Consider the following 26,955-nt stretch of genomic DNA (forward strand, 5'->3'; position numbering starts at 1 on the left):
AGTAGTCAGCCAGTGATTGAGGAGAGAGTGAGGGGGGGGGGTGGGAGCAGAGGGCACTTTGAGGAGCGAGTTGAGGTTGGCGAAGAGACGAGGGTTAGAGCTGAGGGAATTAGTCAATTGGGTGTAATAGTCCTGTTTGGCGAGAAATAGGGAGGACTGGAAGGAGGATATCATGAATTTGTAGTGAATGAAGTCAGTATGGGTGCGAAATTTCCTCCATAGGTGTTCAGCTGATCAGGTGCAGGAGCGAAGGTAACGGGTGCAAGGGTTAAGCCAGGGCTGGGGATTAGTGCACCTTGTGGGACGGGAAAGTTACTTGTTCTAGAGTAAGTTGCAGTTCTGTTTCAGTCTGTGTCCTCAGATGTGTTCCAGTCCGTGTTCTAGTCTGTGCCTTCAGTCTTGTTCCAGTTTGTGGCTTTAACCTCGTTCCAGCAGCCGCACAATGCAGAGGTAGTCAGAGAAGGAGAAAATTCAAGGTTCACCACAAACAAATAAATATTGACCCAATTTGGCCAAGTTTCAGCACTTATGCTTTTGTAAGGGGGTCAACAATTGCTCCAATGTTATAACCACCCTTATTGGAAAAAATAAGCTAAATGAGTCCACAAATGTCAAACAAATAAATCTAACACAAGAGTGGACTGTCAGTACACTATAACAAGAGGAAAAGATTCAAATGGATGACTTTGCCTTTTTTCTAGACGACACCTGGTTCCACCCAGTGAAGAAGCATTGGTGAAACGGATGCCTGTCGGGTTGGAATATTCCCAGATAAATGTCACTGCAACAATAATTTTGTTTGCCATTTTAAAATGTGAAGATGACTAGAAGCATAACGTTGTTTTTTAATTGCTAAAGTTTATAGTCTGTTTTTTGAGGTTTCAAGTTGTTTGAATATATTCATTACGAAAAGCTAAAAAATGATAAAAAAACAAATGAGGTAGGATATTTTTGGTCATTGATTGATATTAATCACCGTCTTGGTTGGTGTTCTAACCCAGAAGTAACCTTTGATACTTAAGACCGTTTCCTTCTGTTATAGTGAACTGGCAGTTCACTCTTGTATTAGATACATTTGATTAACTTTTGTGGACTCATTTAGCCTATTTTTTTGCTTATATCTTTAGGATGGCTTCAAGTTCTTGGTGTACAGGATTTAGCTTCACTACTGAAGTTGCATAGAGTTTACTAACTGGTTCATCTGATTTTTTCTACTTCAATCAGTTCTAATTTGGACACTGAGTGGGAGATTGCACTGACACATTTCAAATCATCTATCCATTTAGAGCTCAATAATGTGACTCTTGTTGAATATTGCAAACTTGAACATGAATCTCAGTCTGTTATTAAGGAGGTGCTTGACTCTAGAGAAAGACCACATGATGTTGTTTCTGATTTTTTTTTAATAAGAATGGGAGAATTTAGCATTGTGTGAAATCTATTTTCTGTTCTCAGATGACATCTATCTACAGATATCAGGAGTAATGATAGAGGCAACTTTTGCCCCAACTTTGGCCAATTTATACATGGCTGAATTTGAAAGAAACTGGATATTATCTTCACTTTTTCATTGAAAAATCTTTTTATGGTGTCGGTACATAGATGATATATTAATGTTATGGTGTGGTGATGATATCACTTTTTCAGCTTTTGTCCAGTGGTTAGATTCATGCCATGAAACCATTCAGTTCACATCATCTGCTTCAAGAACGGTGATTCAGTATTTAGATGTGCAGATTCAACAGAGGAAGGTTTTGTTATAAAGGTTTTTGTTAAACCCACAAACAAAAACTACTTCCTGTAGTTTTGGCTTGTTTGAATGCAAGTGTTCCATCAGGAATCGCTCGCCAGTAGAGACCGTTTTCATCAGCATTGAAAATGTCACGAAGTGCAAACTCGTTCAAGATGGTAGGAAGAACTGAAACAACCCAATATTCAGCACCAAAGTCATCAGGGTCTTGTTTTTCACCATGCTGTTTCTTGAATTTTATGTTGTTCCTCTCCTTCCATTTTTCCAACCATCCAACAGTGGCTTTGAATTCAGTTAGTCCAAGACTTTAAGATAGCTGATTAGCTTTCTGCATAAACAGTGGACCACCGACAGGAAACTGCTCCTGACTTGAGAAAACCACCGAAGAAGAGCATCTTCTACCTCCTCAGCTTTTCCCGCCCGTTTTCGTTTCCACTGTGGATTTGTATTGTTTTGCCAGTCTTCCAGAAGCTGGTCTTTCTGCTTCAAGATATGTGAAATTTGACTGGGATTGACACCATATTATTTAGCAGTAGATGCTTGACTTTGTTTGTTTTCTAATTTTTTAAGAACTTCTATTTGTTCAGCCAGTGTTAAAGTCTTTCAGTTGTGCGATGATGACGATGACTCCAGTGTACACTCTAACAACTTTCTTTTGCTTATTCTGCCTGTGGCAGTTAACCAATGAGATTTCAAATTTACCGCCCCTTTGTCACGTGCCAATCGACTTCCAAATTCCATGCGTGCACTTATGTGGAGTCTTTGCTGCAGAGGAACGGTCTTAAACCATGCATATAAGCGAATCCTGCACTTATCAGTGGTGCGCTAAACCGTCCCCATAGAAATTGATAGCGCCAAAAAGGGACCGAAGTACAGCATGCAGTTAAACAGAGCATGCGCTTATCCAACATGCACTTAAATGGAGTGCACTGTATATCTGAAGAATAGAATGTATTGCTGCCATCCCATACTGTATGTTTACTGCAAAATTTAATGTGTGGTAAGTGCAAAGCCTCTGTAGGAAATGAAGAGTGTGGCCTACACCTGTCTTGCATTTATTGCACAGGGCAGTCAGTTAATGCAGCATAGGAACCATGTTATATGTAGTTCCAAATAGCGTAGGATCACCAGTGGAATCAGGAACTACAAGCAAAGTGGAGCAGCCCACCATAAATCAATAAATAAGAAGTACTGTGACAGTGCGCCCACTGTCACTTACCCTGATGCTACTTCCCACCCCCAAATCCCTGATGTCACTTTCAACCCCCAATGCCAACCAAATACCCCAAAATGCCAATTCCCACCTCCCTCATCAGATTCCAACACCCTGATGTCAATCCAGTACCCCCTGATGCCATGTCCCACCCTCTGATTAGATCCCTAATCCCAAAGCCAATCCTGTCCCAGTGATGCTAACCCCAAACTCCCTGATGGCAAACCCAACCCCCCAATCCAACAACACTACCCCTGACATAAAGTCCCAACCCCTGACAGAAACCTATGGCCCCCAGATCCCTCCCCTCCGCATCCTCCAGCCGGTCAACATTGGTAGGACAATAAGCCAAGGCAGTAGTGATCCTCCTTCACTGCTGCCCAGGTTGACTCCTGAATATAAAATGACACCAAACACCCCTAACAGTAATTTAGCAGTACTACCACTACAGATCATCCTTCCATAAAGTGATCCTAACCTGTGGTACTGAGTTAATGCTGGCTAGTGACTCCCTCAATAAATTAAGCTGTGGTAAAATAGGGCACTTTGGAAATTATTGAGTATGTTTGGAAGCTTGAACTGTATGAGAGGCAGGTGACTTTAGATGTGTGGGGCTTGGGATCTATTTGAGGTGTGTAGGGCAGTGTTTCCCAAGTCTGGTCCTGGAGTACCCCTTGCCAGTCAGGTTTTCAGAATATCCACAATGAATATGGGTGAAAGAAATTTGCATATAATGGAGGCATTGTATGCCAATCAAGTTCATGCATATTCATTGTGCATATCCTGAAAACCTGATTGGCAAGGAGTACTAACTGGTGTAGGGGATTTTGGGATATGTGAGGGATGTATTTTGGATGAGGTATTTTTGCATGGGTGCAAGGTAGTATATGTGTGTGTGTGTGTGTGTGTGTGTGTGTGTGTCTGTCTGTGATCTGTGTTTCTGTGTTTGAGGGCTGTAGTGTGTAATTATTTCCCACCCCACTCCTCATGATGTGTCCTTATTCTTTCTCTTATACTCCACCCATATCCCAATCTCTTTTCCTCCTCTTCCCTCTCTTTTTTTTACATTTTATTTAAAATTTGACCACTTTTCCTTTCTGCTTACAAACCAGTTTGCAACAAACCAAAAGACAATCATAAAACAAACAAACAAACAAACAAACAAATAAATATAAAAACCAATAAAATTGAGGCTGCATATCTAAAATAACTTAAAAACCAGACTCGAGCATACAATTACTTGAAGTAAAAGTCAATGCAAATGGTCATGCCTTACACATGTTACAGTAAATGTACAGATCATCAAAAAAAATGTCAATCCTAATGGTGTAGAGTTCCAAAGAGTAAGATCAGTATGAGAAAACACACTATACCTCATTCTCATGACGCACATTATACGATCTTCAGCAAAAGTGTTCAGGAGACTGACCACTTTTGTTCTACCAAAATCATGCTCCAGCAAGAAAGTTATATTCTTTGCACCAAGCTCTTTTTAAAGTGCCTGCAGTGTGATTTCATTAAAGCCCTTATTTAGATTTTGTATCCTACGCACTCCTTCCTGAATTCATAATAGATATGAATGTAATCAGTGTACATTAAATATTTGAATCCTGCAAAAACAATGTAAAGGGTGTTCTAAGTGTAGAATACTAGTTTAGTGCACATTCCATACCAAACTTTGGGGTCCTTTTACAAGTGAACGCTAACAGATTTAGTGTGCACTAAATGTTGTGCAACACACAGGAATATGATGAGTTGTATGGCATTTAGTGCAGGCTTAATCTGTTAGCACACTTTAGTAATGGAATCCCTTTGAGCAAAAGCGTTTATGCCTGCAAATGCAGGTATTCTATAACACTGCACTTAATTTCTGGGAATGTCTCTTACACGCACATGCCTGTCCTATGGCCACACCCCCTTTGGAGTTATTTGCTATGAAATTTAGACATGTATGTTATAAAATAGGGTGTAGGGCATATCTGCATGTAGCTCCTAATTACTGCCATTAAAGTACTTGGGGCATATTTAACTGCAGATCAAGAGGTCCTAGTTTCAAATCCAGGTGCCCTCTTACATGCAGGTAGAAGTATTTTCAAATTAGGAGTCACCACCCAAGAAAAGAATCTAGGTGTCATCATTGATGATATGTTGAAACCCTCTGCTCAGTGTGCAGCAGCAGCAGCTAAAAAAGCAAATTGAATGTTAGGATTTATTAGGAAAAGAATGGAAAACAAAGCAGAGAATGTTATAATGCCTTTCTATCACTCCATGCTACAACTACACATCAAATACTATATGCACTTCTAGTCACTACATCTCAAAAAAAGATATAGCAGAATTAGAAAAGGTACAGAAAAGAGCAACAAAAATGATAAAAGGGAGGAGACGATTTCCGTATGAGGAAAGGCTAAAGCAACTAGGGCTCTTCAACTTAGAGAAGAGATGGCTGAGGGGAGATATGATAGAGGTCTATAAAATACTGACTGGAGTGGAACACGTAGATGTGAATCGCTTGTTTACTATTTCCAAAAATATTGGGACTAGGGGCCACATAATGAAGATATTAAGTAGTAAATTTAAAACAAACCAGATAAAATATTTCTTCATTCAACGTGTAATTAATCTCTGGAATTCGTTGCCAGAGAATGTGGTAAAAGCAGCTTAGCAGGGTTCCAAAAAGGTTTGGATAGTTTCCTAAAAGAAAAGTTCATAAGCCATTATTTAGATGGACTTGGGAAAATCCACTGCTTATTTCTAGGATAAGCAGCATAAAATCTGTTTTACTGTTCTGGGATCTTGCCAGGTACTTGTGATCTGGATAGGTCACTATTGGAAACAGGACACTGGGCTTGATGGACTTTCAGTCTGTCCCAGTATAGCAACGCTTATGTTCTTATGTTAATAATTGATTGTTACTGTCTACTTGACTAATTAGTTTGCACGCAGATCTAGGATCCATGCCCAAATTTGGGTGACCTATACAGAATCTGGTGGCTTATGTGTAAGTAGGAACAGACATAGATGGACAAAGCCATAGCAACAGATGCTACTGCTGGAGCAAAATCCATCTATAAAAAAAGAGGTAAATGAGCAGAAATAATATTGGTATAGTGACCTGCAAATATAAGTTGTTCATGTTTTTTCCTGAGGTTATTTAATGTATTACCTAATCTGTAGACATTTTTAGAAAATGTGCAAAACAAAACTGTTTGTAAAAAGAAAAGCACTTCTGAAGCTTTTTAAATGGTTCCACAGCCATTTTATTCCAGCACAAAATGAACATTGCTCACAAATTAAGCTTCAAATTTAGCAACATTTTATTAAGATTTGTTCTGAGGATCAAGGTTAAAAAATGGAATGTTTCTTTTAAAGCATCTTTTTTCCTTGCTGTTAAAGTAAGACGCTAAGGTACGTATTAAAGAAGGGTAGACAATCAACCTGAAATTTGAATCAGCTAAACTAGGACTACTATGTACAGTGCAGTATGCACATGCCAAATGCTGTTTATTCTGGCACCTCTGTGCTGATTGTGTCGCAGCTGCACGGGTGCTGGGATAATTAAACTGTTTACATGAACATTAGTACCATTAGGCTGTAAGTGAGCATCTGAATACTGTTCATAGCACCCTGGCACTGGTATGCTATTTGTACTAGCAATAGGTTAATATTTGTAAAATCATTTTAATCTTGCTGGTAAAGAGGACAGTGATCCCAGGGACTCATGGTCATGAACTTGAGTCTAAGGGGGATGTTTACTAAAGCTTAGCTCGAGTTATCTGCAACAGGGTCCATAGGAATAAAATGGGCCCTGCTGCAGATAACTCGAGCTAAGCTTTAGTAAACAGGTGGGGGGAGGGGAGTTAAGGCTGTTATTTAATGTCCTTGCCTTCTAACACACTGCCACTAATGTTGAGTTTGGGAAACTGCAGTTAAAATAAGCAGTGTACATAAATTGGAAACAGAAGTGTCTTTTTAAACAATGAAATAGGTCAAGGGCCCAAGGATCTAAGAAAAATTCTATGCAAAGCTAATGGATCCTATTTTCCAAAATATGTACAGTTGTACACACATTTTGGGGTATATATTGATCTGCTCCCAACCCCCCCCCCCCCCCCCCCCCCCATGAAATAAACACTTAGCAGGAGCCCTTTTGTATCTCCCACAAATTGGTACGTAAGTAATCAGCATTGTTGTACTGGGGCAGACCAAATGTCCATCAACCTAACACCCTATTTCCAACAGTGGCCCATGCAGGTCACAAATACCTGGTGATCCCAAGATTAAAGTACATAAGCAGTGGATTTTTCTAAGTCCATCTTAGTAATAATCTATGGGTTTGTAGGAACTTGTCCAAACCTTTTTAAAATCCTGCTATGCTAAATACTTTTACCACATTCTTTGGCAATGAATTTCAGAGCTTAATTACGTTAAGTGTAGAAATCATTTCTCCAGTTTGTTCTAAAGGTACTACTTAGCAGCTTCATTATGTGTCCCCCTACTCCTTGTACTTTTGTCACATCTACGTATTCTATTCTACTCATGATTTTATGGACACTTATTATATCTTCCCTTAGATTCAGGAGTAACTTAAAGAAACACTTCTTAATGGAAAGGGTGATGAATTCATGGAATAGTGGACATGAAGACTAGCTGAAAAAAAGCTTGGACAAGTACAAAGGATCCAGCAGCATAGCCAGGAACTTTTTATAGGGTGTGCATCTCCCCCCCATTCCACCCCCCTGCACTGCTGCTTCCCTGTCACCTCCCCCGCCCCCATACCCACCTTAAAATCATTTTGGCTTCTTCACCCAGCAGCGCCAGCGGCACTCAGAGTGCCACTGCTGCTGCCTGGTGAAGATGCTGAGAGGTTTTTAAAAGGGGGGGCTGGGTCTTACAGGGGGTGTGTACACCTCAGAGGGAGGAATGCTGGCTTCGACCTAACCCATGGTAAGCCTTTTCCTCAGCTGAGAGGTGCCCAGCTTTACCACCGGCTGCCTTTCAGGTGCTGTGGAGGACTTGCAGCTCATCTGCATATCCTGTCATGAGAATAAGAGCAAACGAAAACTAGTCCACCCAGATCTTCCCAGGGCCCTCGCTCCAGGTGAAAGTGTTTCAATGTAATTTTGGCTAGGATCAGGTGACCCTCAGGGGAGGAATGCTGGCTTCAGCCTAACCCATGAAAACTGGTCCACTCCGATCTTCCCAGGGCCCTCGCTCCAGGTGCCAGGGTTTCCAGGTGCTTTTTGGCTAGGATTAGGCGAACCCTCAGGGGGAGGAATGCTGGCTTCGGCCTAACCCCTGGTAAGCCTTTTCCTCAGCTGAGAGGTGCCCAGCTCTACACCCGGCTGCCTTTCAGGTGCTGTGTAAGACTTGCAGCTCATCTGCATATCCTTTACAGCCTTCTCCGGGGTGACTCCCAGGACCTCTCCGATCTACCCAGGGCCTCCGCTCTAGGTGCCCAACGCTCCCACCAGGTGCTGTGGAGGACTTGCAGCCCTTCTGCTCCAGCTTCCTCCAGCGCGCCTGATCCAGCTTATTCCAACCCGCCTGCTCAGCTTCCCCCTGTTGCTCCAGTCCTTCTGCTTCCGCAGTACCAACCCGCCTGATCCAGCTTGTTCCTGTCCACCTCATCCAGCCTCTCCCTACTTGTTCCTGCTTGTTCCAGCTACCTGCTCTGGCTTGTCCCAGTCCGTCGGCTCCAGCTTATCCCTGCCTGTCCCAGTCATCTGTTTCATTGACTCAAGTCGCTACCTAAAATCCTACTGCTCTATATCATGTTGAAATTCTACTATCTACTTGCTATTTAAATTTTGCAATATTATAGACTTTGAGGCTTTAACTGCACCTCACTGCAAATCATCATTCTATTTGCTTTATTAATTGCTGCTTTACAATCGCAATATTGCTAGTATTTAGGCTTAGCTGCATCTCACTGTAATCTACTTTAATTGTTGATTGAACTGCATTTAGCATTTAGGCTTAGCTGCATCTCACTGTAATCTACTTAATTATTGATTGAACTGCTTTAATGCTAATGTTTAAATCCTCAAGTTGTTACCTTGACTTCTGATGCATATTGAATACCTACTTTAACTGTTGACTGAATTCCTTACTCTATCTCAACTGCTGATTGAATTCTTCTAGACACTATCACTCCCTATGCCTTAGCTGTTGCCTGCTGTCCCAGTCCTAGCCTTCCTGCCTTCCTCCTCTACTCCTCTCACCTTAGCCACTTCACATCTATCCGCATCCACCTTAGCCCTATATATGGCCCCTATACACATTCTCTTCATCGCCCTGTCCCTTCCTAACCTCTTCCCCCCTCCCCTTCCACTGTCTACCTCAAGAACTCATTGCCCACCCTTGTCCCTGCCCGTCCTGCTCATTACTCCCCTACCCTACCTCCCCCCACCCCCACCACCTCCCCAGCTCTCCTGCCCCCTCATCATTCCTAGCTCTCAACCTTCTACACTTCCTCCCCACCATTAACCCATCCCCATTCCTCCTTAACACATCCCGTCTTCGTCATCTTCGTTGACCCTCCTCCCCACACTCCTCCGCACTCTCTTACTCCTTCTCCTACTTTCCGCAGGTGACATCAATCCCAATCCATGTCCCCCTCAACTCTCATCTCCATATCCATGTAACCGATCCCAGAATGCCTCCAATCTCATCTCTATTCCCCTTCTCCCCCCCCCCCCCCCCGCTTCCCTCCCCTTCTCGTGTGCCTTATGGGATGCCCACTCAGTATGCAACAAACTCTCCTTCACCCATGATTTATTCATCTCCCGTTCCCTTCAACTGCTCGCTTTAACTGAAACTTGGATAACCCCTAACGACACTGCCTTAATCGCAGCCCTATGCCATGGAGGATATCTTTTCTCCCACACTCCCCGCCCAGATGCATGCGGTGGAGGTGTTGGGTTTCTTCTCTCACCCTTCTGTAGTTTTCAACCCCTCCTCCTGCCACAGTCTCACTGCTTCTCATCCTTCGAAACTCATGCCATCCGGCTATTCTACCCGACACCACTCAGAGTTGCAGTCATCTACCGCCCCCCTGATAAGCCCCTCTCTTCTTTCCTTACTGACTTCGACGCTTGGCTCACCGTCTTTCTTGATCCCTCATCCCCATCCCTCATTCTTGGTCATTTTAATATTCACGTTGACAACCCATCCAACTCCTACGCTTCTAAATTCCTCACTCTGACATCCTCCTTTAACCTCCGACTATGCTCTACCACCCCTACTCACCATAATGGCCATTGTCTTGACCTCGTTCTCTTCTCTTCCTGCTCACCTTCCAACTTCTACACCTCAGTCCTTCCAATCTCAGATCATCACCTAATCACCCTCACACTTCATCACCCTCCCCCTCAACCTCGCCCGACTATAACCACTGCCTTCAGGAATCTCCAAGCCGTCGACCCCCCTACCCTATCCTCTCACATCTCCAATCTCTTCCCTTCCATCTCGTCTTCTGAATCCGTCGACATGGCTGTCTCTACCTACAATGAAATTCTCTCCACTGCTCTGGATACCCTAGCACCATCCGTCTCTCGCCCCACTAAGCGCATTAATCCTCAGCCCTGGTTAACCCCTTGCATCCGTTACCTTCGCTCCTGCACCCGATCTGCTGAACGACTCTGGAGGAAATATCGCACCTTGTCAGACTTCACCCATTACAAATTCATGGTATCCTCCTTCCAGTACTCCCTATTCCTTGCCAAACTGGAATATTACTCTCAATTAACCAATTCTCTTGGCTCCAACCCTCGTCACCTTTTCGCCACCCTCAACTCCCTACTTAAAGTGCCCTCCGCTCCCACCCCCCTCACTCTCTCCTCAAACACTAGCTGACTACTTCCGCGATAAAGTGCAGAAGATAAACCTTGAATTCACTTCCAAGCCTTCTCCTCCCTGTGATTTCTTAACCCACTCCCTCAACCAACCTAACCTGGCCTCCTTCTCCTCCTTCCCTGAGATCACCGAGGAGGAAACTGCTCGCCTTCTTTTTTCCTCTAAGTGCACCACCTGTTCCTCTGATCCCATTCCCACCAATCTGCTTAACAACATCTCTCCTACAGTTATCCCCTCAATCTGTCACATCCTCAACCTCTCTCTCTCCACTGCTACTGTCCCTGACACCTTCAAGCACGCTGTAGTCACACCACTTCTCAAAAAACCTTCACTTGACCCCGCCTGTCCCTCCAACTACCGCCCCATCTCTCTTCTACCCTTCCTTTCCAAATTACTCGAATGCGCTGTCCATAGCCGCTGCCTTGATTTCCTCTCCTCTCAGGCCGTCCTCGATCCGCTTCAATCCGGCTTTCGCCCACTACACTCGACAGAAACAGCACTCTTTAAAGTCTGCAATGACCTGTTCCTTGCCAAATCCAAAGGTCACTATTCCATCCTCATCCTCCTCGACCTATCTGCCGCCTTTGACACCGTCAATCATAATTTACTTCTTGACACACTGTCCTCATTCGGGTTCCAGGGCCCCGTCCTCTCCTGGTTCTCTTCGTATCTTTCCCAACGCACCTTCAGAGTATTTTCTAATGGCTCTTCTTCCACTCCCATCCCGCTCTCTGTTGGGGTTCCTCAAGGAACTGTCCTTGGACTGCTTCTTTTCTCGATCTACACCTCTTCCCTGGGCTCGCTGATCTCATCACATGGTTTCCAGTACCATCTCTATGCTGATGACACCCAGCTTTATCTCTCCACTCCCGACATCACAGTCGAAACTCAGGCCAAAGTTTCAGCCTGCCTCTCTGACATCGCTGCCTGGATATCCAACCGGCATATGAAACTGAACATGGCAAAGACTGAACTCCTTGTCTTTCCACTAAAACCCTCTTCTCCCCTTCCCTCACTTTCTGTCTCTGTTGACAATGCCCTCATCCTCCCCGTTTCTTCAGCCCGCAATCTCGGAGTCATCTTCGACTCCTCCCTCTCCTTCTCTACCCATATCCAGCAGACAGCTAAGACCTGTCGCTTCTTCCTCTATAATATTAGCAAACTTCGCCCATTCCTCTCTGAACAGACCACCCGAACCCTCGTCCACTCGCTCGTTACCTCTCGTCTTGACTATTGCAACCTTCTTCTCACTGGCCTCCCGCTTAGCCACCTATCCCCCCTTCAATCTGTCCAAAATTCTGCCGCACGGCTTATCTACCGCGTGAACCGATACTCTCATATCACCCCTCTCCTCAAGTCGCTTCACTGGCTCCCGATCCGCTACCGTATACAGTTCAAGCTTCTCCTATTGACCTTCAAGTGCACTCAATCTGCAGCCCCTCTTTACCTCTCTACCCTCCTCTCCCCGTATGTTCCCACCCGTAACCTCCGATCTCAGGACGAATCACTCTTATCTGTACCCTTCTCCACCACCGCTAACTCCAGACTCCACCCCTTCTGCCTCGCATCACCTTATGCCTGGAACAGACTTCCAGAGCCCATACGCCATGCGCCCTCCCTCCCCATTTTCAAGTCCTTACTCAAAGCCCATCTCTTCTCCCTTGCTTTTGGCGCCTAACCACCCTCCCCATTCATGTTACCTACACTGACTACATAGTTTGTAACCTTTAGATTGTAAGCTCTTTTGAGCAGGGACTGTCCTTCCCCATGTTAAACTTGTACAGTGCTGCGTAACCCTGGCAGCGCTATAGAAATACTAAGTAGTAGTAGTAGTAGTACCCTAAATACACCAATAAGATCTCAAAGGGAGAGGAAGGGATAGTAGATGGACTGGATGGGCCATGGGTCTTTATCTGCTTTAATTTTCTCCGAATTTTGTTTTTTCCTAGGCACCACTTTTTATCAGTAGATTTGTGTTTTTCTGAACAATTGAAATTACCCATTATTATTATGTTACCTAATTTGTTAGCTTCCCTAATGTATACTAACATTTCAATATCTGTCTGTCATTCTGGCCAGGCAGTTTTTAGTACTCCCCTGTAACTACATTTTCCCCTTTATAAAGAGAATTTCTATCCATAAGGATTCCAACATGAATTTTGTTTTCTGCAGAACTTTTATTCTATTTGATTCAAGACCTTCTTTAGCTTATAGCACTACCCCACCAACAATTTGATCCATCATATCACTGCCAACAGCCTGGTTCCACCTTAGTTAAGGTGGAGCCCATCTTTCCAGAAAATCACCCCTCCCTTGGAATATTGCCTGATTTCTAATAAATCCCCTCCAGAGACCACCTCCTAATTTATGTCCCCTAGTACAAGCACCTCTCCAAATTAAAGCCCTCTTGCAAAGCTCATGGACCCTCCAATTCTAGCTGTCCCCACTCAAAAGTGCCCCCATTGGAATATCACCTACATACAAGGTCCTCCTACCTTCCAAAGCCCCCCCCCCCCAACAGGGCCTACCTTTCAATATCCCTCGTCTGTAGTGGGGTCAGACAAGAGCAATAGTCATAGTCTCATGGTACTTGCACTAGGGATTATATTTCTATATAAAGGCCTCTTTGCCTTTTAATGGAAAACATGACCAGTGATGAGGGATATTGAATACTAAGCCTGGAGGGAGCCTTCAGGAGGGTGTTCAAAGGTAGACCAGGGGGATCCTTCAGGAGGATGGGGACCCTTGTGGATGGGGGTCATGAATTTGGAAAAGGGTCTTCTGGGGGAACACATCTGGGTGGGGGGGGGGGAACTAGTGGGCAGCTAGAATTGGGGTCCCCAAGTTTTGGATGGAGCATCATGTTGGGTAGACTTGTATAGGGGCATGGATTAAGAGTGAGTTTCTGGAGGAACTTTGCCCTTCTTAGGGGACTCAGAGGCTGGACCTTGCATTTATTTGGCCCCTCTCCTTTATGTTTATTTGTATTAACATTTTCTATACTGCAAATATATTAAACATATTAACATAGCAGATGATAACAGATAAAGACCTGTACAGCCTGCCCAACAAGATAAACTTATAGCATAAGGTATAATGTGATACTATATATGTATACTTGATCTTGATTTGCCCTTGCCAATTTCAGGCCACAGACCATAGATGTCTGCCTGGCACTGGTCTTGTTGTCTAAATTTAAGATGTCATCAAAGCCCCGCTCTAGCCCATCCAAATCTATCCAGCCTTTTTCAGAGCATAGACCGTAGAAGTCTGTCCAGCACTGACCTTGTTCTCCAGCTATTGAAGCTGAATTTGTCAAGGCATGATCAGGGCATAGATCATAGAAGTGTGCTGAGAACTGGCTTTGCTTCCCGATTACTGGTGTTACCATCTAATTACTGCTAAACTTGTTTGGTTCGATGACTTCTATGCAGGATTCCTTTGTGTTTATCCTACACATTTTTGAATTCCGTTAGCATTTTCAATTCCACCACCTCCCACAGGAACTTATTCCAAGTTATCTATCACCATCTCTGTGAAAAAGTACTTCCTGACAATATTCCTGAGTTGGCCTCCATGCAACCTCAATTCATGTCCTCTTGTTCTACCACCTTCCCATATCTGGAAAAGGTTTGTTGTAGATTAAAACCTTTCAAATATTTGAATATCTGTATTATATCACCCCTGTACCTCCTTTCCTCCAGGGATTACATGTTCTGGTCCTCAAGTCTGTCCTCATATGTCTTGTGATGCAAACCACATACCTTTTTTGTAGCTTTTCTCTGAACTGCAAGTCTTTTAAAATCCTTAGCAAGATATGACCTCCAAAACTGAACATAATATTCCAAGTGGGGCCTCACCAATGACTTGTGGTGCATCAGCACCTCCTTTCTTCTGCTGGTTATACCCCTCTCTATGCAGCCTAACATTCTTTTGGCTCAATCACCACCTTGTCACATTGTTTCCTCACCTTGAGATCCTCAGGCACTATCGCCCCAAGGATCCTCTCCAGGTGATTAAACAATGCAACATATTTCCTAAAAAAACAATAAACAACAGAACACATTAGGGGATAAAATAAACATAATATATATTACAGACTCCACAGACCACACCCAACAGGTGGAGCTAAAGATAAGCACAGCTAAAAAAATTTTTTAGTGTAAACCACTCAGCTATACAGATAGTAGCAGAACATCACTATTATCTATATAGATGAGCAGGATGCCCTTGGTCCACCCCAGCACTAAGGAGGTAAGCTTATATGGAATCACCTAAAGTTATGCAGCAAGAATGTATATAAATGCCAGTATTTGGATCATTTATGTGTACATGTGAACACATACATGTATTAAATGACAAAAACCTTGCTATTCACCATTCTGTAAATATGTGCATTTCACTGATTGTACTTGGCCGGTGGAGTTACATGGGTGGAATCTATGCACAGCAAGTGCAAGGCGCATACTTACAAACATACAGCTAGATTAGTAAATGGCACTCAAAAATCGGCACCCCCCAAAAAATTGGTGCTCAACGTTATTCTACAATGGGCACTCAAAAATGAGCGCCCATTATAGGATGGCACTGAGTGACGATTTTGTCGCCAAAACTTAAACCTGCTGAAACAAAGTATAATTCCTGGTGCCCAATTTGGGTGCACATTCCTGATATTCTATAACACTGTGGGCAAATTTTAGGAATGCCCCTGATCTGCCCATGTAGTTCCCATGACCACGCCCCCTTTTGAGATGCGTGCCATGGAATTTGGGTGCCTCTTGTTATAGAATAGCGTATAATCAAGATGTTCATGTTCACTCAAATCCAAATTGGTGCCAATTAGTGCCAATTAGCACCCAATTATTGGCACTAATTGTCTTGTGAGTCAATTGGGTCCACATCTTGGATTAGTGTCCAAATATCAGTACCCAATTTTGGATGCCATATATTGAAATCCAGAAGATGGGGGGAAATTCTACAGATGGTGGCCAAAAATGGGTGCCGGAAAAGATTGATGCTATATGCTATTCTATGAAGGGCGCACATCCTTTATAGGATAGCACTCAGTGCCAATTCTCTGGGTGCTAGACTTATACCTGCTGAAAGCTGGTGTAAGTTCTGTCACCCAATTTGGGCACACTGACCCATTATTCTATAATACTGTGCACAACGTTTTGGAACGCCCCTGACCTGCCTATACCCCTTCCATGGCCATGCCCTCTTTTTGGTTGCATTGTATGAGATTTAGGTGCCCATCTTTATAGAATAGCATATACACAGATGCATTCACAAATCCTAAGCGGTGCCAATTAACGTCAATAATTGGTCATTAGCATCCAATTATTGATGGCTAACAGCTCATTTCTCAATCAAGTTGCAGGCGCATCTTGGGAGAATGCCCAAAGTTGGATGTTCTGTCCTCTGACAGCCTTTCCCTGATTGTAATGTGGCTCTGGGGTGGGTATGACACTTTTTCATTCTCACTGCAGAGTCACATAAGTGTTGCATTGTGGGGGGTATAGTTATCAGGCAACGTGACTTCACTAGCCTGTCTGCACAGAACTGTTATATGATTGGTTATGCTGTTGCTAGTTGGCAGGGTCTGTTCCCATTGGTGTTTTCCCCTGCTCTTTGGGTCAGAGTGTGCCCTTTTTCTGTTCCCTTTAGTCTGAGGTAGGCTCCATTTGTTAGACAGTACAGAACCCTTTCCTGCGTTACCCTCTGTTAGAGTACTTAGTTTTTATCTTGAATATATCTTACTAAAAAATATATTGTGCTCCATTCAACCAGCTCTGAGCTAATGGTGTTTTCAGAATCATGGAGACTCTTTGCCATTGGGGCAGAACCTCTGATCTACAGTTGACTGTGAGTAAGTGTTGTGTTATTCAAATAAAGGACTTTCAGAGAGATAGAGTCTTCAGGTGTGAACTGGTGTTATACGTCAGGATATAAGACTTAGAAGCTACAAGTCTTAGAGGCCTGAACATTGGGCACCATATATTTTTTATTTTTGTTACATTTGTACCCTGTCCTTTCCCACTCATGGCAGGCTCAATGCGGCAGGCAATGGAGGGTTAAGTGATTTGCCCAGAATCACAAGGAGCTGCCTGTGATGGGAATCGAACTCAGTTCCTCAGGACCAAAGTCCACCACCCTAACCACTAGGCCACTCCTCCACTCTGATATAGAATCTGAGGGATAATCATTAGAATATTATAAAGTATACATGTTTTTCCCAATCTAGGTGTGACCATCTATACCAGATCTATGGTTAGCATAACTGCTCATGCCTTAGCACACTCGCATATATATACCTACTTACAGTATATTAGTATTCTATAACAGAAAATAAGTGTCTACTTTCCTTTATAAAATAGGGTCAAAATAGGTGCCCTCTAGATGGAAAGTGCTGGGGTGGTCAGTGGCAATTTTCAGCAGACCTAGCCATACAGAACTGCTGAAAATTCATGGGGAAGTGGTTTATACAATTGGCTGCTGCCACTAAAGATATACCTCCTGATATTCAAAAGAATTTAACTGGCCAGGATTGGCAGCTGGCTAGTTAAATGCCTCATAACCGGCTATCCGCAAATTTTCAGCAGGACATGGCTGGCCATGACCCACTGAAAATTTGCAGTTAGCAGCTAGCTGGTTATATTGCCTATTTTCAGTGCAAGTTTGGTGGCCATATTTGGCCATGTGAATACCAGGCCTGTCTTTGGCCAGTTCAAACTTAACCAGCCAGCACTGAATATTGGCTTGGCTAGTTAAGTTTGACCTGGCCAAAAATAAACCAGATATTCAATGCCGATCACTGGAAATGGCCCAGCATTGAATATCTAGGTTTGGTGCTTACCGTGGGAGTTATCTGGGCTAACTCCCACAGTCTGAATATCAGGCCTATGAATTCCTTTGAATTTCTGGCCCATTATGATCATAGTTGCCAATTGGCCTCAGTACCAGGGATGTCTTAATGGATGAGAATGCCCATGCTTAAGGATGCCAAAAGCTTGCCTTATTGGCTCCATCCTTTGTAGCATCAGGAGCTTTGCCTTTCGCTCCCACTGCTCTGCATGTCTTTATCCAGTTCTGTCAGTACATATGAACCCCTTATACATATAAACCCCTTATAGGGACTCATTTATCACTGTTTAGAGCTTCTGTGCAGGAAAATGTAGTGTTCTGGTGATGAATTTCTTATACCAGTGCAACACAGAGCAATATAACGCTAGTGCTGACATATTTAGCATTGACTAATTAGCACTAATGAATTTTCATCTTTTACTGACTTTTAGACAACAAAGAAACTTAGATGCTTGATCTGTTATTTCGTGTCTGTGATAAAATGATTACAGCAACTAAAATTTGATGGAAAATAGTGTTTTATAGGATTGTAAAATGCATAACTCATTTAATATCAGTTTTAATATGACTGTTTTCCTTCCATGCAGCTGCCAAATTACCTCATCTATCATTTTCTGTCCAATGAATTCTACATTAGAGATTTAGATAAGTTCTACATCGTTTATGTTAATATACTATTTGCTTTATGTTATATATTTCTTTACTTCTGATTGTGTTTCTGTCTCTTCATTTAATATCACAGCTTTTAGTAATAGCTCTAATGTATTTTTTGCAGATCACTATATCAGTTGCATTTTATTAAACAGAAATTTGCTTATAATTTTTAAAGGGGGGCATATTTTGAACAGATGAAACAAACCATTTCTTATAGGAATTAAATAAATCAGTTTTGTAAAAAAAAAAAAAAAGATAAAATAAAATTTTATGGAAAGTAAATCAGCAAGGAATATGCACTCTCACTAAAATGTTGATTATGACCAAGAAAAGTAGTAGCGTAGTATTATATACATTTTTTCATAGCAAAACATACGTATTGTTGGTGTAATATAAATATAGACTAGAACTCTATAGCATTTTCACTTTTTTATAGTTGTTTCTACAATTTATAGTTTTGCCATAAACAAAGCCATTTACAAAAGGGCCCTTTTACTAAGCTATGATAGGCACTAATATTTACCTAATGTAGCATTAATGGCCTAATGCTGGATGTGTTAAAGTATCCTGCATCAGTTTTGCTGTCTGAATGTGCCAACTGTGCTGTATTTATTTAACTATATTTTGGAAGGGGACTAGGTGGAGAGTGGGTGTGGAAGTGGTAACCAGTTAGCATGAGCACATTAGTGCATCCTAAATGGCTACCGTAAGATTAATGGCGATAACTGCTCCCATGGTAATTTTTTAAATGGCAATGTGCAAACGGTAACATTAGTGCTATTAGTAACATAGCCTTTTTTCAATTTGTTTTACTAATGACAATTTTATAGATATGCAAGAAATGGGTTTAATATGTGGGAAATTCCCACGTTACGTCACGCTAAGCCCATCTGCTAGCTCAGCTTAACAAGAGGGCCCCAAAGTTTCTACCACTAAAAGGACACTACAATCAGTGCCAGGATTAGGTATTTGGTGCCCTGAGTTATACTATATGAAATTTTGAGGCATATTTTCAAAGCACTTAGCCTTCCAAAGTTCCATAGAAACCTATGGAACTTTGGAAGGCTAAGTGCTTTGAAAATATGCCTCATAGTGGCTCTATTCATCACTCCATCTTAGAAATCAAAGAGTTCTGTTGTAAAAATATTATGTCCATAGTAGTGCCCTTATTATTGTACCCTAAGTCAGGCCCAGGCTTCTGTTAAGAAGAAATTTTTGGCAAACATTACATAGACTTACATAAGAACATAGAATAGCCATACTGGGTCAGAGCAATGGTCCATCTAGCCCAGTATCCTGTTTCCAACAGTGGCAAAGCCAGGTCACAAGTACTTGGCAAAAACCCCAATCATGGCAACATCCCATGCTACAAATCCCAGGGCAAGCAGTTGCTTCCCCATTTCTGTCTCAGTAACAGACTATGGATGTCTCCTCCAGGAACTTGTCCAAACCTCTTTTAAACCTAGATATGCTGTAATATCAACTAAGCATATTCTATATGCTTCGCTTAAATCTAGGCTCTGATTATAGAATATGCTTAGTCAGCACTGTTTTCTGCGCTATTTAGGCACCATATCTAGAATCTCCTCCTCAGTGGGCACCTAAATTGTGGCACCCAGTTATGGAATTGCTCCTATATATGTTCTCAGCCTGTGTATATACTGACTGTGCCATCTTTGAATGTAGCTAGGTTGTTTGCAACTCACTCCATGACTTTATCAGTAGCATGCCTGGAGCTATACAATTTGCTGCTAGTAGAAATTAGAGGTGAGAAGGATTTCAGGACATTTCTCAAGAAGTTCAAGGACATCTTTCAATTTATTTTACTTTTAGTAATTTGGCTATAATTTGAAGTGTTTTTTTTGTGTGTATTTTGCTATTATGAATATATTTTGTAATGAGTTTTACAGTATATGATTTTTAAAATAAGAAATATGCTAACAATATGCTAGCATTAAAATCAAAAGATATAAACGTGGGGGTAAATTAGCATCAGTCAGTATGATTTCAACCAATAAACTAAAGCCAAAGCAAATGTTGATAGAAAAGGGTATCAGAAAGAACCATATTCCCCATCTAGTCTGGACCTCTATGCATAATTTCAATCATTTTCCCTCCATAACAAATATCTGTGCTCATGCCACAATCAAATGAAACTCCTGCCCTCAGCAAAACCACTTTCCTTGTCTAAAATGAAACACAAAGCTTAATATTCAAAGTAAATCCTGAAAGGTGTCTTTTAAAACATATGTGTTAATCCAGTCCACTTTAATTATTAAACAATACCTGTACTTATCTGTTACAGTGCTGTATAGATCACAAACCTCTGAATAGCCCAATACCCACCATCAAGGGGGTAAAAGTGTTTCAAGACTTACAATTGTGAATACGCACCATCAAAGGCTAAAGAAATATTGGCCTGCTGTATCTGTTTTGGAAACATCCAATTGTGTAAAAGTTATATGAAAAAAGTATCAAAAATTAGAACTCAAAATTAACAGTACTCATCCACAGTTACATACTTACCCAAACTGAATCAATGGTATTCATTTTAGAATGGCTCTACTTTAACAGCTCAGTTGACAGCAGTTTCCAGCCATTTTCTACTATGTGGCAACATCAATGACTTTAGTATTTTTCACTTGATTGAGAAGGGCTATTCAGAGGTTTGTGATCTGCACAGCACTGTAACAGATAAGTATACATTTTGTTGTCTAATTCTTAAAGTGGACTGGATTCACTACACATGTGATTTAAAGACATTTTTCATGTAAGTTTCATGTTTCATTTTGGATGTGAATGGACAAATGGTAAAATCAATCACAGTTTGCTGAGGACATGAAAGTGGTGTTTTAAAAAACTTATTTTAATTAATATTCTTCACTGTATAAAGCCCTGTCATAAACAAACAATTTAAAAAAAAAAAACCCGTGCATGCCTCTGAGCTGTTATAAAATTCAATGGTGGAAATACACTTCTAGATTTTTCTCCTGCCTACGCCATGCACAAACCACATTCCTGCCATACCCCCTTCAAATCTGTACATGGTGTGGATCTCTACATGTTCATAGTAGCTTTCTGAAATCACCAGTTACATATGTATGCAATCTATACATATTTATGCTGCTAGGTACATATGGCAATGTTTCTAAAATAACCACCATTATGTACCAATTATAATTTTCAGATGATTTGCAAAGCACTGCAGTTGTTAAATCAAGAGCTAACTTGTACTTTATAATGGAACCTGAACACCCAGATTCTATTAGACAATAGGCTTTCACCACATGGTCTTAGGGTGCTTAAATAGAGGTACTCAGTTGTAGAAGTTCACCCATTCCTCTGTTCTATATAGCGCACCTGGAAATCTGTACCGAAATTGGCACGGATTCTATAACAATGTGCATAACTGAACACCTACACAGTTAGCGCGCGCTAAATTTGTGCACGTGCTAAAAATGCTAGCACACCTTAGTAAACAGGGCCCTAAGCATATTCTGTAAAGATGTGCACCAAACTTCTAACGTGCTGGCAAAAAGGGGCATGGTTATAGGTGGGGAAATGGGTGTTTCATGGGCATTCTGAAATTTATGTGCCTAGTTATAGAATATGGCTGAGATTTACGCAACGTTGTCATCAGTGTAAATGAAAGCACATAGATTTAGGCGCTGAAATATCAACTACTCATATTCTATAATCGGTGCCTAAATCTAGCGCCTAAATCTAGGCGCCGATTATAGAATATGCTTAGTCGGCACTGATTTCAGCGTCAATTTTTTAGGTGCCATATATAGAATTTTCCCCATTATGTCTATTCAGTAGACTTTAACTCAAAAATAATGAAGATAAAGTAGAGGCAAAATAAAATAGCCTGGGAGAGCACTATCAGTGCCTAGGCCTGAGAAATACAGAGGCAGTTCCCTCTGTAGGCAACACTAGTACTGATGTTCCCTAGTAGGCAACACTAGTACTGATGGTTGCAGAGCCCTGTTAAGGGCTGGTAAGCCTGAACCCTAGTAGGGGTAATGTAATATATGGATAGGAAGAATTAAAAAATATATATATATATATATTGTTTTACCTGGGGAGGTGGTCTTCAGGGCTGCCAAGAAGTTCCCAGTGGCTGTTGTGGCCAGTACTTGCCATCAGAATATCTGTGGTGGCCAGTGGTTGCTTCAGGAGGCAGGGCTGCTGTTTGGGTGGTCCGGGGACATTCCAGCCAGTCCAGGGGCGTTCCAGTGTTGCCTGGACTGTCCGGGCATCTTCGGGTCCATTTTGGACCAAATCCAGGTGGGCATTGGTGGCCAGGGGCATCCAGAGGGCTCCTGTGCCAGCAGCAGCGTCAAAACGCATCCAGCGAGTGAAGGGAGTCAGGCAGGGACCAGGCAGCAAAATGGCCGGCTTTAGGCCTAGCCTGCTGGTAGAGGGGACAGATGGAGCATGTGCAGAGTTTGCACATGCTCAGTCAGTCTCTGGAGCTCCGGTTAGGCATCACCCAAGCCGGGGGCTTGATTATTGAGCTGCCCAGCCAGAGTTCCAGAGATTTTCGCGGTTTCCTGGGGTTTTTGTTTTGAACCCTATTTTAAAGGCGAACCTTCGGTACCAGATCTGATGGTGGTCACCAGGTTAGGGGACTCCTAGGATTCAGGTAAGGGGTCTGGTGGCCGAAAACATTGTTTAGTTTTTTTTTTTTTTTTCTATTTGTGGGTTTTGAGACATAGGTTTATGGAAATGAAGGGGTTAATTGGATTTTAATGTATTTTGTAGTTATGGGTTCTGGAGAACTTCTTTACATTTACTGGAGGGGTAAAATTTGGTTAAAAAAAAGGGTTTAAGTAGTGGTTTCCACAGAGTGGCTTAAAAGTGGCCTCCCCTGGGGGTTTAAGGGGGGCGTTTACAGTAAACCCCAGAGGCTCCTCTAGAAGAGAGGACCAGTGAGGGACAAGGTCTCCAGGGTGTGATCAGCGCTACAGACCCAGTGAGAGAGAAGGATAGGTGTAGCTAGCACTAGAAGCCCAGTGGAAGAGAACAGCTCTTGGGAGGACAGCCAGTTCTCAGAGCCCAGGGAAAGCTTCCAGGAAGCCATAGCAGAGAGAGGCCTAGCCAGTCTGGAAGCTGAATAAGTCTCCAGCAGAGGAGTAATATCTGAGGGGACTGGTGGAGGGTGGACATATAAGGAAAGGAGAGGAGGGACCTAGGCAACACAATCACACCCACACACAGACTTAACTAAGGAACTGGGAAGGGCTTAGAACAACTAACTTGGCAATCAAGATGAAGGAGTTTAAAAGTGTGTAAAAGACTACAAGTTACTGGTTCTGAAAATCTGAGCTAAAGACTACTAGTTCAAGTGCATAAGTTATACTGGACTAAACAACAAGACTGTTAAGTGCATCAGAGGTGTATATAGAGGCCTATATACATGTTCAATAAAACCTGTTAAATTTATTAGTCAGCCCTTTTCAAAGCAGTCTTTTTGGAAGAACAGGGTAATCCCAGCCACTAACACTTTTTTTCTCCAGGTGGAGGCACTGAACGTCAAGTGAGTAAGGGATCGACAGAAACTGTTCTCGGGAGGCTCCAGTTAGGTTGGGTCCTGGATCCGGGAACACCATGAAGGGGGCGCTGTACAAAGTTGCATAGGTTACTAAGGGGCCCTTTTACTAAGCCACGTAAGTGCCTATGTGTGCCCAATGCACACCAGTTTGGAGTTACCGCCCGGCTACCGCATGGCTCTTGTGGTCATTTCATTTTATTTTGTGACGCGCGCCAGCTACACGCGTCAAGTGGCATTTGACACGTGTAGACCATTACCGCCCGGTTAACACGTGAGACCTTACCGCTAGGTCAATGGTTGGCGGTGAGGTCTCAGACCCAAAATGGACGTGCTCCAATTTTTATTTTACCACACATCAATTTTCAGCAAAAATTTTAAAAGGTCTTTTTTACAGGTACGCTGAAAAATGGATCTGCGAGCCTGAAACCCGAGCCTACACTACCGTAGGCCATTTTTTAGCGCACCTTAGTAAAAGGACCCCTATGTAACTTTGTAAGTCTAGGTGCTTTGAAAATGAGCGCCTTTAGCTCTATGTCCACTGTGAGGTAGATACATTGTTTTGACAATGCTACAATAGCGTTTTCTTTTTCTTTTATATCTTTTTATTCTTGAATCTTACTTTCCTTAATTTTGTGGACATATTTTGTATGTTTGATATTTCCATAATGTTATTATTTTGGGGGGATTATTTCTTTCAATTGCTTTATTGAAGTGATTAAAACACTATCGATAAAAGAAATAAAAAGTAAAGGAAAAAGGGATAAGAATCAACTTACCCGAAGAATGCTTTCTCCAGGTCTCATGTCTGTGTAAACATCAACATTGTAAGAGATATTGGAGAATGTTGGTGAATTATCATTTGCATCGGTCACCAGAATATTGATTGTGACTGGAGCACTCTCCTGAACACCATCAGAAGCAATCATCTAACATAAAATGGGAAAAGATATTCTTTATTGAATCAGAAGACATACACCACAGAAAGAATGCAACATTCAAATATAATTCTTTTTGTTTTTCTGTTTTGGCAAAACTAACCAGAAATATATTTGCATTTTAGACAGAAGCTTTTTAGAATGGGCATACAGTTGGACAATTACAAACATGTTTCTTCTCGAATTCAATAAAGCTACATTAAATATAAAATCATAAAATAAATATCTGTAGGTAATCAAGGTTGACGAACTGTACTTGCAATGTGCTGCAGAGAATGTATTTGGTCCTGGAGAAAAACTGAATATTTAGGTTGTGATAACTTTCATTGTACAAGGAAAAGTAAGCTGCAGTACAGTAACATTCAAGATCACAATGGCCATGTCTTCCAATTTCACATTTGATAAAGAGACCTATATACAATAATAAAATCTCTTTTGGTTCCAGTAAAAGACATCACAAACCACAATCATTCCAAACTTTGAGGCTAGTGCACTAAACAAAAACAGAAATTAGTAAAAGCCATAAATAAGTAATTTCCAACCAAATCAAGTACCTCCATGTGTTAATTGTCTGTGACCAGCTGCAGAATATGAGATCATAGGACAGGTCATTGCTGCTCCAGATAATATGTGCCACTGCATTGCTTGCATAAGTACTGCTTGCAATTGGGGCATTCATACAGTAACTGGCCCAAATAGGATGTTACTGAAGAAGAGAACAGGGGAGATCTATCTTGTGAAAGAAAGCAGGAGTGAGGACTTAGGGATGGATGCTTGGTCATATGAAAATACATGGTCTTTACTTATGAGATTTGGATGAGATATGTATGGGGGAGGGGAGGGGGCAAGTCTGGCATGCTTAACATGGACAGTGACCTACACATTGGGTAGGTCTTCTTAATTAAGTGGCCTTCACCCAGTGCTGCTCATCATGGAGAGGAGGCAGGAATGCCAGATAGGATTAACTGACTTACACTGGGGTTTTATATATTTCTTAAGAACCCCACCCCCTCCTTTGAAAGGTTGGTAATTCTTAGCATGCAAAGAGTAGTTGGCATGGGTCTCATTATAGAATGTATCAAGGTTCTGTTCTCGATCCTCTCCTGTTCTACATCTACACTTCTTCCCTTGGTTCTCTGATATCATCCCATGGCTTTCAATACCATCTCTATGCTGACGACTCCCAGATCTACCTTTCTACCCCTGATATCTCAACCAGCATCCAGACCAGAGTATCAGCCTGCCTATCTGATATCGCTGCCTGGATGTCCCAACGTCATCTGAAACTTAACATGGCCAAAACCGAGCTTCTCATCTTTTCCCCTAAACCCACCTCTCCTCCCTCTTTCTCTGTTTCTGTGGATGGCACTCTCATTCTCCCTGTCTCATCAGCTTGTACCCTTGGGGTCATCTTCGACTCTTCTCTCTCCTTCTCTGCATACATTCAGCAGATTGCCAAAACCTGTCATTTATTTCTCTTTAACATCAGCAAAATCCGTTCCTTCATCTCTGAGTACTCTACCAGAACCCTTATCCACACTCTTGTCACCTCTCGCCTAGATTATTGCAACCTGCTTCTCACCGGCCTCCCACTTAGCCATCTCTCTCCTCTTCAATCAGTCCAAAGCTCTGTTGCGCAACTCATTTTCCGCCAAAGTCGCTATGCTCACATTAGCCCTCTCCTCAAGTCACTTCACTGGCTCCCTATCCGTTTCCGCATTCAATTCAAACTTCTCTTGCTGACCTATAAGTGCATTCATTCTGCTGCTCCCCAGTACCTCTCCACTCTTCTCTCTCCCTACGCCCCCCTTCGTCTACTCCGCTCTGTAGATAAATCTCTCCAGTCTGTCCCCTTCTCCTCTACTGCTAATTCCAGACTCTGTTCCTTTTATCTCACTGCACCTCACGCCTGGAATTGACTTCCAGAGCCTGTACGTCTAGCCCTGTCTTTGGCTGTTTTCAAGTCCAGGCTAAAAGCCCACATCTTTGACGCTGCTTTTACATAAGTACATAAGTACATAAGTAATGCCATACTGGGAAAGGACCAAGGGTCCATCGAGCCCAGCATCCTGTCCACGACAGCGGCCAATCCAGGCCAAGGGCACCTGGCAAGCTTCCCAAACGA

At 42.3% G+C, this 26,955-nt stretch overlaps 1 protein-coding gene across 1 annotated transcript in view; it reads right to left on the reverse strand.

Annotated features, from left to right (window-relative positions):
- PCDH15 (protocadherin related 15) overlaps positions 1–26,955 on the reverse strand; it is a 1,022,916-nt gene that overhangs the window by 524,988 nt on the left and 470,973 nt on the right. Inside the window, 1 exon segment of the mRNA XM_030204966.1 lies at positions 24,672–24,821. Coding sequence (XP_030060826.1) covers positions 24,672–24,821 — 150 coding nt within the window.

The sequence above is a fragment of the Microcaecilia unicolor genome, chromosome 5, assembly GCF_901765095.1.
Source record: "Microcaecilia unicolor chromosome 5, aMicUni1.1, whole genome shotgun sequence".
NCBI classification, from domain to species: Eukaryota; Metazoa; Chordata; class Amphibia; order Gymnophiona; family Siphonopidae; genus Microcaecilia; species Microcaecilia unicolor.